This window comes from Lemur catta, chromosome 18 (assembly GCF_020740605.2).
Source record: "Lemur catta isolate mLemCat1 chromosome 18, mLemCat1.pri, whole genome shotgun sequence".
In the NCBI taxonomy this organism is placed as follows: Eukaryota; Metazoa; Chordata; class Mammalia; order Primates; family Lemuridae; genus Lemur; species Lemur catta.
In genome coordinates, this window is record NC_059145.1 from 42,978,907 (window position 1) to 42,996,286 (window position 17,380).

Consider the following 17,380-nt stretch of genomic DNA (forward strand, 5'->3'; position numbering starts at 1 on the left):
TACTTGGAAGGCTAAGGTGAGAAGATTGTTCAAGTACGGGATTCGGAGGCTGCAGTGAGCTATGATTGCACCACTGCACTCCAGCCTGGGTGACAGAGCAAGACCCTATCTCTTAAAAAAAAATAAAGTACATTTTAATATTTTAATTAAATGTTATCATTAAATCTTGCCTCTTCCATTCTGTCTCAAATCTGTGTTCAGCTCTTAAGGTTCTTGTTTCTCAACTCTCCACTTGTTTTAAAAGGTCTGTACTTCTCAGTTTGCTTAAACTTTTTTTTTTTTTACGAGGTATTCTAAAATGTATCATGTTTTTTAAACCACTTCTGGAATTCTCATTTGTGGTCATTTTACACCTTGTTATTCATGCTTTAGCTCATGCACATCCTCTCTTGGGTAGTATGGATTTTTCCTAGCATTATTTCTGCTTCTTTGAAGAGAGAGTCAGCTTAGCCGTGTTATATTTAATCTTCTTTTTATCCCCAGCTTTTTAATTTTAATCTTTCTCGTTCTTATATCACTAAAACCTTTTTGATTGGATGGTGCTTCCAGCCATCTCTTATTGGTGCATATTCTTAAATGCTGACTCACATTCAGACTCATTAATCTACAGTTCTGTTAAAAGATCTTCATTCCGGTGGTGTACGCATAGAGCAACGGTTGTCTTTTTCAGACCCATCCTAGCAAAAATTATTCTATGACCCCTTTGCAAACCACACTAATTCTATATAAGCTAAATAATAACCACAGGGAAACTTTACCATTTTACTTCAGATGATTATTAACCAGAGTAATTCTTTGTAAAAATTGAATGAGAAACCCACTTCTATCATTAATTTCTAGTTTTTGCATCTGGAAGAGTATCTTTTGTTTAATTTACTTAGAGATACCTGAAAACTGAGCCCAGTGGTCCCAGAACAATCAGATCTGGATAATGCATTAGCTTGGATCTGCTGCTGACTAGTTTAGTGAGTTTAGGGAAATCACATGACCTCTCAGAAGCCCATTTTTTAATTGATTAAATGAGAGAAATTGAATAAATTAATGGTTTTCAACTTGTGCCCAAACGTTGGGAATCAATAGGGAAGAATTAGAGGAGAGAGAGGACACCTCTTTTCAACTCCTATGTATTGGGTTCCCTCGTATTTTATTTGAAAGGGATTTCATAGCACTTTTAAAAAGAATCTAAAAACCTGCTATTTCCCTAGGTTTTTGTATTCTGTGAGCCAGTAGGATTTCTATAAATTGAAGTCGGCCAGGGTAGGGAAGAGAGGCAACCCTGTCTGCCAGATGTAAGGACATGAAATGAGATGAATACCATCTGCTGTCACAGTGATTGCAACACCAAAAAAAAAAAAAAATAGAAAGGATGTAATCTCAACAAAAACAAACAAACAAAAACAGCTCTTCGGATTGAACATTTGCGGCACTAGAACTACTTGCATCATTCTTGTTCTGGGGGAGCCTTGGTCTGGGCCGGCCCAGGGAGGAAGGAGAGGTTGTTAGGAGCTGTTGGGCAAGGTGCACTCTAAAGCCCTGTTCATCAAAAAAAAACAGTCATGAATAATGTGTTTATTATACAGTGGAGCCTAAAAAGAGCTTGCTTTGAGATGTTGATTTCATTTGGTTAATTTTAAAAATCTCTTTTGGTTTTTAAAAATATTCATGGATTTAGTTAGCTTTTAAGCAGGCATTTCCCCAGAATTAGCATATAAAAACATTCATATTTCATTCTATCTGAATCTTTTGTCCTCATCAAGATCTGTCTATTTTAAGCAAAGCACCTCCCCAAGAAGTTTTCCAGCCTTGACAATTCAATCTAGAAGAAAAAACACAATGAGAGGCCTTATGTACTCACTAGTGGCTCAGTAATGCAGGAGGAGGAAGGGATGTAAAAGTGCTATCAGAATTGAATCCAGTCAACTCCGAATTTTCTGTGGCAAGGAAGGATAGAGTAGGAGATGGAGCTAATCTTCAGATCATGTAATGAGGGTTTTATATGATAGAAAGATACCAGATCCCATCAGGCCACATACAGGTTTGCTTAAAAGTTAAATGGAATCTCATTGGTCTTTGGAGAGGAAAAGCCGTGGGTCATTTTCAGAGTTTATAATGTACTAATTATGTGCTTGTTGACATTTAAGACCTCCTAATCACTCCAAAAATTGAACAGCATTTTAGAGTGCATAATTTTATCAGAAGATTAACGGTTTATTAACATATTAATATGTTTAAGATTTTATACTTTTGCTACAATATGATATCAAGGCAGCACAATATCACCTTATATATATATCAGGATATTGAAACTTTTATAATCCATTGATAATGAATCAGGAAACTTGCAAACAACATAAAGTTACTCTGGTTAATTGAAGCCAAAAAGGAACAGATCAGAAGAGGATCAGGTTACTCACAATCAGCTGACAAGACTGGAGATCCAAGCTCAGGCAGGAATTAGGGGAGAACAAGGGCACGGCCAAGATCTTTCCCCCAAAATGGTCTGTTTAAGCCATGGCTGCCATTGGTACCAGCATCTCCAGCCTCTTAGTTCTGGTGTGGCATTTAAACCAGTTGATGCCGTGCCTCTGGGCCATGTGACAATGTTCTGAGGCTATACTGAGCCTATGATTGGTTACACTCTTGAGCTTCGGCAGGGAGGGGAGCGGGATGGGATAGCAAGTCTATCCCCTTTCAAGCTTCCAAAGTTGGTGGTGCAGCCCTGCCGCTCACCTGTCTTGCAGTTCTTCCCTGAGAAAGAAGGGACTTCAGGTGCTGGGCAGCCAAAACAATAGAAGTTCACAGTGTCATTGGGGACAAGTTATCAGAAAGATGTATTATAGTTGAATGAGGGCTGAGTAATGAAACAAGGGACTTGAGGCTTTGGCCTGGCTCCAGTTAGCTAAGTGACGTTGGGCAGATTGCTAAGTCTCGCTGGGCCTGTGTGTTCTTTTTTATAAAGATGAGATTGTGATGACAACCTCAGCCCTATGGCTCGAAGCCCAGAGTCTTCCTTCTAGGAATAAAACAAAAATATAAATAAGATAATAGAAACAGACAGATCTCTATTAAGTGCCTCTTAGAGAATGATAACTGAAACCATCTCAAATATAGATATGGAAAAGCTGACTTTAAGTACTGGTGTTAGAAAGCAGTAATTGCATAGTAGAGTATAAGACTGAATATGGACTCAGGAGTCAGCTACATCCTGCTTTAAGTGCTGCTTCCACAGTTCTGCCCCATACTGTGGGGGAAATTTCTGAGACTCATTTCCTCTTCTGGGAGGTAGAGATACTACTACTTGACTTGTGATCTTGTTGTGAAGATTAAGTGAGGCAGCATACATAAAAGTGCCTGGTACTTAGGAAGTATTCCACAAAGGTTATTACTTCCCTTTCCCTTCCTAGGTGCCTGGGGTCTGGTGCTGCGATACATCTCTCTGATCTTCTCCCTGGAGTAGAGGGAATTACATGAGAATTTAATGAGCATTTGCCCAGGACTAGGCACAGTGCTAGACTCTGGGCCAGGCCCTCTGTAGAATATAAAGGTCAGAGTCTGCAGTTAAGTGATAGGGATCACAGGCCAACATTTCCCTGTGCCATACTCTCTGAATTCAGAGCAGGAACAGTTGTGATCTACATAGTACCAACCTTAGCAGTAAGTGTTTGCTTTGTTTTCATATTCTATTATAAAAAGAATAAATACAGATAACCATATGAAACAAATATGTAACTTATTGAATTATTTTATAGCAACCATGTGCATAGATAGATGACAGATATGGAAAATGCTCTGTTAGTCTTATTAGAATAAGAATCTTTGTCCTGTAGCAGAAAGAACACTGTTAGTAAAATCTGGCTTCTAGTCCTGGCTCATCAATTCCTGTGACCTTGTGTGGGCCACATAACCTCTCACTACGGAAATTCATTCATCTGAAAATGATCTACCTTATTACCAGAGTGTGTGAGAAGACATATGTGTAAAAGCACTTTATGGATTGTAAAACACTAGACAAATAAAGTATTTGCCTGTATTCACCATAATGCAATTAGGAATTATAAATTAGAATCTTGGGCAGGCACAGTGGCTCACTTTGGGAGGCTGAGGCAGGGGGATTGCTTGAGGCCAGGAGTTCAAGACCAACCTGTGCAACATAGTGAGACCCTGTCTCTGCAAAAAATTTTAAAGTTAGCCAGACATGGTGGTGCACACCTGTAGTCTCAGCTACTTGGAAGGCTAAGGCAGGAGGATCACTTAAGCCTAGGAGTTGGAGGCCATAGTGAGCTATGATCACACCACTGTACTCCAGCCTGGAGGATAGAGTGACACCTTGTGTGTAATGGATAGATTAGATGATAGATAGATAGATAGGAATCTTCACATTACAGATGTATAATTTACTTTTAAATCCATCTGTTGAAAGAACATGTCTCATCGTCAAGTAAGGACTGACATGGCTTGAGGCCATGGAGAATAATTTATAGAAAGACCTCCCTTTCATAGGAATTTAGGATTACAAGTAGAAAAATTAAGATGAAAATCAATAATGTGTTTCTAATAGCAAAAGTTTACACAAACTAATACAATGTTTCCCTTATACTAATTTTTGTTTTTTAAATGCAGAGATATAATTTATAACAGCCTTTATATGATATCATTGAATTTTGGAACACCCATGAATGGCATATCTTAGAGTTTGAAAATTCATGAACTTGAATTTAATTTTGTTAGTTCCCAGACTGTGGGAGAGAATGCACTAAACACATTTGCCAAAGCTGTGAATTGTGATCTTTCCTTGATAATTTTCTTTTCTCCATGAAACCATGGCCCACTCAGAATGGAGAAGTCAGTCAAACCCATCTCACGGAGTTGAGTCATGATGAGCGCTTCTATTTCTAACCCATGCTGGCCTCCTCTGACTTGGCCTAACCCTCCTCTCGTGTCCCCACTGCTCCTACCTTCACAAGATCCACATCATTTGCTTTCTCTTAAATAAGCTCTGTTCCTCACTTCTCTGTTCTCCTTTCATTCCCACAGGCCATGCAGGATGCGTTGGCAGACCTTCCAGAATGGTATGGAATAAAAGGCATGCAGGCCCACTGGATCGGGGAGTGTGTGGGCTGCCATCTGGACTTCACATTAAAGGTGATCAAGCAGTAGCTCTAGCAATTCATGCTTATGAATCTCCTGCATTTGGGACCCATTGACTAAACTGGCATCTGGGGACTCTGCAGCAGCACTGTCCAGTAGAAAGCTTTACATTTTCTAGTAGCCATATTTTTTTAAGTATGCAAAGAAACAGGTGAGATTCGTTTTAATAACATTACTATATTTAACCCATTATATCCAAAATATTATTGTTTTAAAATGGGATCAATAAGAAAAGGTTTATTAAAGAAATAGTTTACATTCTTGTTTTAGTACAGTCTTCAAAATTTACTGTATTCTACAGTGATAGCACATACTAGCCAACTGTCAAGTGCTTCATAGGCACATATTGCTACCGGCTACCATATTGGATGGTGCAGATACAGTGGATCTTCTAGGGGTCCATGAATTCCCTGAAATTACGTTCAGAATGTTTGTGTGGGCATTTTCCTGAGCAGTGGATCCATAGCTGTCATTGTATTCTCAAAGGTGTTCATGTCACAAAGCAGGTGAGAAGCCAAGAGAGCAGAGGCAATTGTAACACCATTTCTAAACTAGGCAGACTTAGAGCTGTTAAGGAGTATGTTCCGGACTGCTATGGAAGCACTGTTGAAAGTTAACAACATAAGGCCCACCTACGCTGGAGAGTGCCCCTAAAAATTTTCTCTTTGTCTCTACTGACTAGAGAGTTGTTCTATAGCCATTTCTTACCTGGGTGTTCTTTGTTATCCTTCTGATTTCTCCTTTTCTCGTCAAGAATTTTGTGCTGTGTTTATTTAGCTTCTCACCCCACCCTTACCTTAGTCCCCATCAAAACCTTCAGAGGAGGAAGCAGCAGGCAAGAGACAAAGTTGGCTTACCTTTCTAGACTCTTCTCTGCTGACAACTGTACCTGGTATTGAGCACCTGCTGCTTGCCACTGAGCTCATATTCCCTGTGGAGTCTCCATAGAAGTGATCCAACTCTCTCCAGCTGCAGACATGGGAACCTTCCCGTAAGGGAGTGTATACTTTGGAAACCTTTCAATAACAAGCCCTGGACTGAGCTGTCTCTCTTCCTGCTTTCCTGAGAAGGTGGCATGAAATTCAGTCCAGCCATGACTTTTGTTCAAACTTGCAGGGTCATCTCTTTTCGGGCCTCTTCGTTAGCCTTGGTCTGGTCCTCATATCGAAAGTCTTTGCTTCTTAGGTAGCATTAGGGATGTGGGTCTCTGAGCCTCTCGGCTGCTGTGCATGGAGAGTCTTCTACACTCTCTCCCTTGCCCAGCATTTCATTGTGAAAATGTTTTCATCTCCATGGACCCATCTGAAAATGAGATGGGGCAACATGCTGTCTTGGGGAGGAAACATACTCAGTCCTACAGGGACCATGTGGCCATGCCTCCATGTCCCAATCCTGGCTCTGTAGGTGATACCTAATTGGCACTTGGGCCATGTAGTGGACCGTCTTTTAGTTCATTGGCACTCTGTTAATGTGTTTGAATGAATGCGTGAAGGAAGTAGCACCTGTCCTCTCTGTGTCCTCCATTTCTGTCATATAATTGGCACTCAGTTGATGCCTCTAAGGTATGCTTCTTCCCTGAAAGGTATTTTAACCAGCTCAGTTGTGAGCTCAGCCCAGGCTATCCTTTTGTTCTCTCTTTAAGCCAGTAATAACTTTAGCAACTTTTTGTTTTTGTTAGAAAAGTAGATACCTTTATTTTTTTACTATACCCTTAAATCCTTGAGGACAATATAGCTCCTTTTTTCAGGACAGAAACAATACAACACTGATAGTTATTTTTGATTTGTCAGTGTGTTTGAATAAAGCTTTTTGAGCATGCTTTGACCCCCTTCCATTTGGGACCACCCACACACTAAGTGGTGGGCCCTGGGAAGGGCTTCTGAGACAGGAACCTCGGTCCTCTTCCCTCCCGCCCTTCTCAGTCCCTGCTGGGCACTGTCTCATTCTCTGTAGCTCTGGTCCAGAGGTCAGAAGCTGTTGCCACTGTTTGGGAATGAGGAGGGAAGGGGAAGCAGACGTGGTTGGAGAGGGACACAACCCAAAGAGGGCTTAGAAATGAAATAACTCTTCTTTCCTCCTGCCAGGTTGATGGGCAAGTCACAGGAGAAAAGCTGACCGCCTACACAGCCACCCCCGAGGCCATTTACGGCACTTCCCACGTGGCCATCTCCCCCAGCCACAGACTCTTACATGGGCACAGCTCTCTGAAGGAAGCCTTTCGGAAGGCACTTGTCCCTGGCAAAGGTGAGCTGGCAGTGAAGGCTGAGGCGGTAGGATTGTTTCCTTACGTTGGACAGTGATTCACAGAGTTCCCAGTCCCCTCGTATGTGTCATCGTATGTGGTTTGTTCTTCACCTTAGCTTTATTTTTTATTTTTTTATTTTGGAGCATGAGGATAAAAATGAGCTCTGAAAACATTAAATTGCTTTCCCCTGGTTTCACTGTGAGTTTCTATTTTGTCTGCATCTTGCTTCTGATTGAAAGCTCAGCTCTCTCCCTTTCAATATAATCTAAATTTAAAGTGCTTTTCTGGTAGGAATAGAATCTCCTCCTTAATTTATAATTCTGCCATCAAATAAAGCTACATCAACAGGGACTAGAGGGAAGCCAGTGAGAATGAGAGAAAACTTTTCCAACCACGTAATTTTATTATTTTAAAGAGTTCACATGGTCATCTGAGCAGACAGAGTCCTCAGTACAGGTCTTTCACAGCTCTGCTTTACGAGTGGATCGAGCTGACCTAGAATTAGCATATCAAGTTGTAATTGGTCCATGAAGACTTGGGGGGTGCTTATGCGTTAGTCGGGATTCTGTGGTTGCAAGCAACAGAATCCATCTCTGGCTAACCCAGAGGAAAAGGGGAACACGCGAGAATGCTGTGGGGAAGCTCGCTGACTAGAGGAATAGCTCAAAAACCAGTCTGGAAGAGGAGTGGGCAGCCCTGAGGGTTTGGGGAGCAGAAAGTAACAGTCCCTTGAGTGCCACTGTCATAGTAAATCTGCCCTAACTCTGCCTTCGGTACTTCCAGCACTTGTTTCAAGGTGTCTGATCAGTGCAGCTGTGGCCCTTGGCCTTTTTCTTGACCAAGTGAAGGCCAGGCAACGTCCTTGATGGACCACCAAGACTGTAACCAGTGAAGAAGGGGTAGGTCTCCAAAACAAACTTAGGGGCTCTCAGCGGAAGAAGTTGGGTATGGAGACTAGGCAGACAAAAGGAGGTCCATTACCAGTTTAGAAATAGATCTCTGGAGTAATTTAAATATTTCTATAAAAATCTCATCTCTGTTCTCTTCCATAGACAATAAACATTCCAAAGTACACCATCTGAATTATTGGACTCTGAAATGCATGGTGTCCCTTTGTATAAGGAAACATTTTGTAAAATTTTGTAATGATTATTTTGTAAATAAAGATACATTCAGGGGGATGGAGGCCAGGCGAGATGGCTCACGCCTGTAATCCTAACACTCTGGGAGGCCGAGGTGGGAGGATCGCTCAAGGTCAGGAGGTCGAGACCAGCCTGAGCAAGAGCGAGACCCTGTCTCTACTAAAAATAGAAAGAAATTATCTGGCCAACTGAAAATATATATAGAAGAAATTAGCTGGGCATGGTGGCACATGCCTGTAGTCCCAGCTACTCGGGAGGCTGAGGCAGTAGGATTGCTTAAGCCCAGGAGTTTGAAGTTGCTGTGAGCTAGGCTGATGCCACAGCACTGTAGCCCGGGCAACAGAGGGAGACTCTGTTTAAAAAAAAAAAAAAAGAAAGAAAAGATACATTTAGGGGGATGGACTCGCTTGAAGCTCTGACTGGGGGGTGGGGCTAAACTTTTATACCCCCATAATATGCTGAAATAAGAAAAATAAAAAATAAAATACACACCTACCCACCTTCATTAATTCCAAAACAATAAATTTTCCTCTATTAAAATAAAAAGATATATTTAGCTACAATTTCCCATTTTAGCTAGGTATGGCAACTTTTGGGATACCCCTATTATTATTTGTCTAACAAAAATGTTTTGGATGGTGATATGAAGTTGCCATTTTTGAAATAACCAGAATGAAACATTTCCTGATACCAGGTTGGAGAGAGAGAGACAATGTCATCTCAACTTCCCTCTGCTTAAAACTTCCAGTTGTTCACTTACAGCATTAAAGATTCAGATTAGTTAGCGCTTCCCAAGAGGCTGCTGTGCACTCTCTTGGGGATACATAGATGAGCCATTTAGTCTTAACTGTGAGTGCTCCTGGGGGGTCAGAACGGAGGACAGCCAGATGCATACGTCATTCACCCCACACAAGGCAGGTGTCATCTGTTGGTTTCACCTCTTTTTGTTATCTGTTGGAATAGAGAAAAGACTCTTTTGAGTTAAAATTTCAGTGTATGCCTATAAAGCCCAATAGCCCTATCTCTCTCAGGTTTATTTTCTGTACTTACTCAAAAGAAAGATTGGATTCTTTTCAACTGTTCGGTTTAAAGGGAAAACTCACAGTTTTTACTCTCATGAGCAATTTGAGATTCCTTGAGGGCTATAATGGTTGAATAATATCTAAAACTGAAAACCTAAAAAATCTAAACATGAAGACCTTACATTTTTTCTTATGGTTAATTTGGAGGCACAAATTAAAATTAAGTAATATTAATAGGAGATTAATGAGCTAATAAATTATAAAAGGTAGAGTTCCTGAGATGAAAGGCACTGTAAAATTCAGAACGTTTCCATATGTAAGAAATTGAGAAATTATATCAGTTTCTACAAACAGCATCGTTTTCATGACCACATGAGTATCAGTACACCTGACTTGGCCTGGTCATTCATTTTGGCACCTTTAGTGCCAAGTGTAATGTTCTACTTGGAATGGCTTATTAGCTACTTTCTCCCCTCTTTTTAATAATGTCTGAAATAATTCCAAATGGATCATTATACTTGGCACTGAATTTTTCCGATTCCAATTTTCAGAGTAAAATTATTCCTTTTGCAGATGTGAATTTATTCAGAATCTCTAGATTAATTTGCATGAGTCCCTGGATTTTGACATGTCACATTACAGTCACATAGGGCCAGTATGGCGCATTGAGTGTAATACAGTTTTCCCAAAGGGTGAATTAAAATTACCCTAGGACTATGGACTTATGCCTCTTCTGGCCTTTGAGGTTAAATTTTAAACCAGAACATCGTATCACTGCTGTCATTTACTATTGCTGACTGGCTTGTTTTTTCCTTGAATGTCAGATTTTGAGGGTAACAAGTGTTAAATCAGTGACCACTGTGGGTCATGGCAGCCCACATTTGTGACTGGATTTATTACTTGTAGGAGTTTAAATTCTCAAACATGAGTTCCTACTGTTCCTAATTTGGTTTCTACATATCAGCTCCTGATTTGGCACAAGATGACCAAGGTTCTGGTCCCAGATCCATCTGGCTGACTCAAGGAAGGTCATGTCACCTTTTGTCATGCTTTCTTGGCAGAGCAAGTGATGGGGCTGTCATTCAGGGTGGTCTTGGAGGGCCTTGTGGGTAAAGAAGGAGCTCTGAGGAGGAGAGGACACACAGGCAGGGTGATGCTTGAGTGGCAGACCAGCTGACCCCATTAGTCGGGGAAAGGGCTGTGAGGACCTCAACAGCCAGAGTCAGAGTGGAGGGAGGGAATAGCTCCGAGGAGTGTGTGGAAGGCAGAAAGGGTGGAGGATCCTGGAATGATTCCCTGATTTCTGGTTCAGCCAACTGGGTTGCTGATGTTATCGACTAAATGTACTGTTTTTGCTTAGCATCCTATAATTTTGTAAAAATTCCTTTAAGAGAGGGAAAAAAGTAAAGTGCTTCCCCAGAGTTCTTGAAATTTAGTTTATTTCCACAATCATTGACGTCGCCTCCTTTTCTCAGCTGACCAGCTCTGACTTAAGTCATGTTATGTAAGCTCTGACTTGATAGGAACTAAAGACCATAAAAGGCATCAGTAGAAAAATATCATCAGAGTTCTAGAAGCTGTTCTTTCTTTTCCTGAAGCCTTTTCTTGCATTCCTAATATTAAAGTATTCTAACCCTGGGGCTTTGGAACAACACGTTTTGGCTCTGAGTCACCAACTGTCTACACAATGCATTTTTTGCCAAAAGGGCAAATGAGGTCTCTATAAAAGGAACGTAGAACCCTGTTGTTATTGACACATTAGAGCACATTAGAGAGCAAGAGCCTCCCTGGAGGCCCCACAACATTAAATAATTAATTGCTCCTATTGTTTTGCCCCTGTCTCCATAGTATCAACATGGGGGTGGGACAAAGGGGTGGGGAGCAGATCTGTAATGCTGGGGTAATGATGTGGTTTTTAACCAAACTGTTTTTAGTAGCGTTCTTTCAGTACATGTTAATCGATGTTATATGGAGAGAAAAGCTTCTGTGGTCAAAAATTCTGGAATAAACAAAAATAGACAGGTTTCTTTGCTCTGGACTTCTGAGAGCCTTGCTCTGCTGGTGTGCACTGCACCTGTCTAAGAGAAGGGGTCATGGGCAACCCTCGTCACACTCACTTGACCTCAGAACCCTGTTTCCGTAGAGTGTCCCTGGGAACTAGTTGCATGGACCATTGCTTTGGTGAACACCAAATGAAAGTCCTTTGTCTGTCTTTCCAGAGGACATGAAAGACCTGCTTTCTTTGCAGTGGGTGCCCTGAGAGCAGAGAACACCTTTTTGTCTGGAATGTTTCCTTTGTAATGACTAAAGCATTCAGCTGTTATCTGACCACTGTGAGAAATTCTTCTGTTTCTTCAGATTTCTCCATGACATTGTTGGATTCCCACATCGCATAACCAGCTCAGGTGTTACAAGAAATGTGGAGAATACTAGACCTGGTTAGGAACTTGAGCTTTTAGTTTGGTCCTTTCTAAGAAATAGGTTTTGACCAGATAGAGCATACAAGTTGCTATTAATATCATGCATTCATTGCAAATATGTTAATATTTTATTACTTTCTCTTATAGTAACTTTATTTAGCTATAATTCACATACCATACAATTCATCCACTTAAAGTATACAATTCTGTGGTTTTTGGTATATTCATAGAGCTGTGCAACCATCATCATGGTCAGTTTTAGAACATTTTCATTATCCCTAAAAGAAATCTCAGGCCCTCTAGCAGTCACCCCCTCCCCACCCATTCCTGACTAATCCCCAGCCATAGGCAACCACTAATCTAATTTCTGTCTCCATAGATTTTCCTGTTCTGGACATTTCATGTAACTGGAATCACATGATACTTGTCCTTTTGTGTCTGGCTTCTTTGACTTAACATGACGTTTTCAAGGTTGCTCCATGTTGTAGTATGTGTCAGTACTTCGTTCCTTTTTATTTCCAAATAATACTCCATTGTATGGATATACCACATTTTATTCATCCATTTATTAGTTAATGGACATTTGGATTATTTCTACTTTTTTACTATTGTGAATAATGCTGCTATGAACATTTGTACAGAGTTTTGCATGGACATGTGTTTTCATTTCCTTGGCTCCATACCCAGGAGTGGAATTGCTGGGCCATACAGTAATTCTGTGTTTGAGGAACTTCCAGACTGGTTTCCAAAGTGGCTTCACCATTTTACATTCCCACCAGTGCATGACAGTTCCAATTTCTTCACATTCTTATCAACACTAGTTACTGTCTGTCTTTTTGATTACGGTTATCCTAGTGGGGGTGAAGTGGTATCTTGTTGTGACTTTGATTTCCGTTTCCCTGATGGCTTATATTGTCAAGCATCTGTTCATGCGTTTATTGGCCATTTATATATCTTCTGTGGAGAAATGTTTGTTCAGGTCCTTTGCCCATTTTTTAATTGATTTCAATTTTAATTTTTATCTTTTTATTGTTTTATTTTAATAGTTCTTTATATAGATACCAGTCTCTTACCAGATATATGGTTTACAACAGTGGTCCCCAACCTTTTTAGCACCAGGGACCAGTTTCATGGAAGACAGATTTTCTACGGACAAGGGTAGGGTGGTCAGGCAGGGAGGCAAAGCTCAGACATATGATGGGTGGGGAGCATCGGTAAATGCAGATGAAGTTTCACCAGTTGTTCTTAATTCTGGGGTTGTCTTTTCACTTTCTTGATGATACCTTTTGAAGCACAAAAGTTTTTCCTTTTGATAAAGTCCAATTTATCAATTTTTTCTTTTGTTGCTTTTGTTTTGGGGGTTATATCTAAAATACCATTGCCTAATCAAAGGTCATAAATATTTATATATTTTGTTTTCTAAGAGTTTTATAGTTTTAGATCTTACACTTGGGTCTTTAATCCATTTTGAGTTTATTTTTTTTTATTTTTATTTTTTTTTTGAGACAGAGTCTCACTCTGTTGCCCAGGCTAGAGTGCCGTGGTGTCAGCCTTGCTCACAGCAACCTCAGACTCCTGGGCTCAAGCAATCCTCCTGCCTCAGCCTCCCGGATAGCTGGGACTGCAGGCATGCGCCACCATGCCTGGCTAATTTTTCTATATATATTTTTAGTTGTCCTTATAACTTTCTTTCTATTTTTAGTAGAGACGGGCTCTCGCTGTTGCTCAGGCTGGTCTCGAACTCCTGAGCTCAAATGATCCGCCCGCCTCGGCCTCCCAGAGTGCTAGGATTACAGGCGTGAGCCACCGCGCCCGGCCTTGAGTTTATTTTATATATGGCATGAAGTAAGGATCCAAGTTCATTCTTTTGCATGTGGTCATATTACTTTTTAATTCATGTTGTCACATACACATATCTTAAAAATCAGACTGCTTCTGCCTCTATTTTCTTGTCTTCACTTTCTGATATGCTGTCAGAAAATGCTTCTTTGTTTTTATGTAGGTTTCACAATTGTCTTTTTCCTGCTGTCACCAACCCCTAGGCCTCAGCCCAGTACTGGTCTGTGGCCTATTAAGAAACAGGCCGCATGTCACCACCTGAGCACAGCAAGACCTCCCCTCGACCCACAACACCCACCCCCTCACCTCAGTCCATAGAAAAATTATCTTCAATGAAACCGGTCCCTGGTGCCAAAAAGGTTGGGGACTGCTATAAGTCAATACATAATATTCTGTCAACTCAATGTACTATGATGTCTTTTTTTTTTTTTTTAACTAAGTTTCCATTTGAAGCTGTACCATGATATCTTAAGTCTTCCTTATCATGTTGAACATTGGCTTTTTCCACGTTTGGGGCTGTTTTGGAAACAGCTATTATGATAATTTACGTCCACATGGCTCTTTGCTTCTGTAGAACTTTCCTTAGGAGACATTCCCAAGAGTGAGATTTTTTTGGTCAAAAGTTAGGAACATTTTTCTAGTTCTTGTTACATGTTGCTTTTATTGGTTTCTGAAAGGACTATATCAATTTACAGTGCCATATCCAATGATATATGAATTTCACTGCAACTTCACAAACATTAGTATTACCCTCCTAAAAGTTTTTGCTAACTTATCAAGTATAAAAATGGTAACACTTCATGATTACTTTAATTTTCTTCCTTCCTTCCTTCCTTCCTTCCTTCCTTCCTTCCTTCCTTCCTTCCTTCCTTCCTTTTCCTTTTCCTTTTCCTTTTCCTTTCCTTTCCTTTCTCTCTCCCTCCCTCTCCCTCTCCCTCTCCGTCTCCCCCACAAGGTCTCACTCTGTTGCCCATACTACAGTGCAATGGTGTAATCATACCTCACTGCAGCCTCAATTATTATGTATTACTTAGGGTATAAGTTTGGTGGCTATGACAGAGTCCTAGATAATCAGGAGCTTATGTATCACCCACATGAAATGCTTGAGTGTGTATGAGGTCTTTATGAGGTCACCAGAGCCAACACTCCTTCCGTCTTCCTGCTCTGCCTTTTTAGAGTCTCACTCTTCTCCATGTTTCTGAGTTTCTCCATACTTCATCAGGAAGAAAGAAGGGGCAGGGAGTGGGGAGAAAAAGGGCTTATGCCTTCCCTTGGAGGGCATGACCTAGCATTTGCTTCTGCACATACCTTGTGGCACACCTAGCTGCAAGGCAGGCTGAACAGTGCTGCCATTAGCTAAACTAAACACTTAGCCATGTGTTCAACACAACATCATATTGCTGAAGCAGAAGAGGAGGCAGATACAGGAGTCCACTAGTAGTCTGTGCCACACTCTGTTTTTCTGGCTTAGACCTCCATGGCTGTGTAATATGCCTATGCTGCTTTCTCCCAAAAGCAGTTCTAGGCATTGCCTAGTGACTTTCTCTCTTACTCCACCACTCCTCACCTTCTAGCCTCCTGATAATATTATATCATAATTGCAGAATTTGCAAATATACATCTCTTCTTTGACAAGGGACAGTATGGAGTCAGAAATAATGGGTCTCCACTTTCAGATGTGAGTCTGCACTTGGCCAGCTCAGGCAACAGGCGCCTCCCAGCTAATACATCGTACCATGGGTGCTGGCTGAACCTCAGCCTTGGAGAGACCTGTTTGGGTTGCTTTTCACTTTTATTTCCACCTCATCTCATCCTGTGCTTCCTGGCACCCACAGCAAAAAAAGATAAGAGCTGGCTTAGATGCCTGTAGAGCCTTTTTTTACCCCTTTAAAACATCAGTCCTAATTCCTAGGCTTACTTTAATTTTGAGGTTTGTAAAATATGTTTTAGATAATTACATGAAGTCCCAAAACATGGCAAGTGTTATAAATAGTGAGAGTTCATAAATTATAACTGTTGTTAGTTGCTTACGTTGTAGATTAACCCAAGGGAACTTACTAATTGTTTACCACCTCTCATCCCTTCTTCCTTTGAGATTTTACTTAGATCTTTATGCTTGCAACCCTGTGTGTATTCAGTGAAGATATGTGCACGTATGGCTTGTCTCCCTGCTGCGGTAGTTGTAATAACCTTCATTCCAGATGACACAATGTTTGGATAAATTAAGTGTTTCATTAGGGCCACATAAATATTGTTCACAACTGAGCCAAGTATACTATGATTACATTTTTCCTTTTTATATAACTTTTTCTTTTTCCTAAAATTCATAATGTCCTCATTTTTTTTCTCAATTGTTTTGTATTATTTGAATTTCTGGCTAAATCTTCCCACATTCTCTCCAGAACTCCTTGGATCCCCTCTCAATACAGTTTGCTATATATTCCAACCTGCCAGATAATCTCTTTGCCTGAAGATGTCCTGTGTTCTGCTCAGATCTAGCTGGTCACTCTCCAGGTCTCTGCTGTACACCTTTCCTCCCAGAACTTCTCTTTGTCTGTGTTCTGTGAATGTCATTAACCTTTTTGCTTTGGTGGATCCCCCATTTCCTGGATCCCATGCCATTCTCTTTTTTGATTTACCACTTCATTTTGCTGGTAAACCACACATCCTCCAGTGTGTCCTAAGAAAAGGGTACATGGGTAGGAATTCTTTTGTCTTAGGATGTCTAGAAATCTCTTTGCCTCCTTTCTGTTCAGTCATTTTCTATTCCTTATCCACTTGTATCTTCACATGTTATGGTTTAGAATTTCAGATGTCTCCTAGTTTCACTACCGATAGATTTTGTGTTTCTCATTCTTCTGTATATTTGAGGTATTTTTCAAAAGTGGTGGAATATCTTACCTCATCATCTGGAAAGCAGAAATGCTATTTTCAATTCTTATGAGCCTGGATGAATATTTTCTTGTGTGCTTGTTTAATCTTTTGATTTTCCACTGGTGTGAATTATCTAGTAATACCCTTCAAAGGACAAATTCTCTAACAATTAGCCAAAACACATAAGTTTTAGTGCTTATTTTTCTCACTTGTTTCCTCTGAGATTCAGATGGTGTTGGTGTTTCAGATGACTGGCATCCACAGTATTTGCTCTCATTTTCAGATTGCCTCACTCCTGTGACGGCTGTGAATATGCTCACCCAGCAGGAGGTCCCTGTCGTTGTCATGGCCAAAGCTGATTTTGAGGGCTCTCTAGATGCAAAAATAGGTAAGCAGCTGTTAAAATGTAATCTCGATAATATATTTTGCAGGTTTGAGATCGAAATACTCACCTGTTGCTATCATCTGGAAGAGCTAACTGTTGATTTCCCTGATCTGTTTTGCCTCTTCGTAAAAATGAAATCCCCCTTCATATAATCATCCCTTATTTAAGAAGTACATTTTGAAAACATACTAAGTGTATTGCACCTTGCTACTTGCTGTTGAGAATAATAAAAAATGCCTGGCCTACAAATCTTGCCAGTAGGGTTAGTTGGTGAGACTTGTACATATGATGTGGGGAATAATACA

At 40.6% G+C, this 17,380-nt stretch overlaps 1 protein-coding gene across 3 annotated transcripts in view; it reads left to right on the top strand.

Annotated features, from left to right (window-relative positions):
* The window catches only part of LARS2 (leucyl-tRNA synthetase 2, mitochondrial), a 130,563-nt gene that overhangs the window by 62,320 nt on the left and 50,863 nt on the right, over window positions 1-17,380 (top strand). For all 3 annotated transcript variants that reach the window (XM_045529805.1, XM_045529806.1, XM_045529808.1), the window contains exons 8-10: window positions 5,035-5,142; window positions 7,233-7,392; window positions 16,974-17,078. In XM_045529805.1, the coding sequence (XP_045385761.1) occupies window positions 5,035-5,142; window positions 7,233-7,392; window positions 16,974-17,078 (373 nt within the window). The remainder of the gene's footprint in view (window positions 1-5,034; window positions 5,143-7,232; window positions 7,393-16,973; window positions 17,079-17,380) is intronic.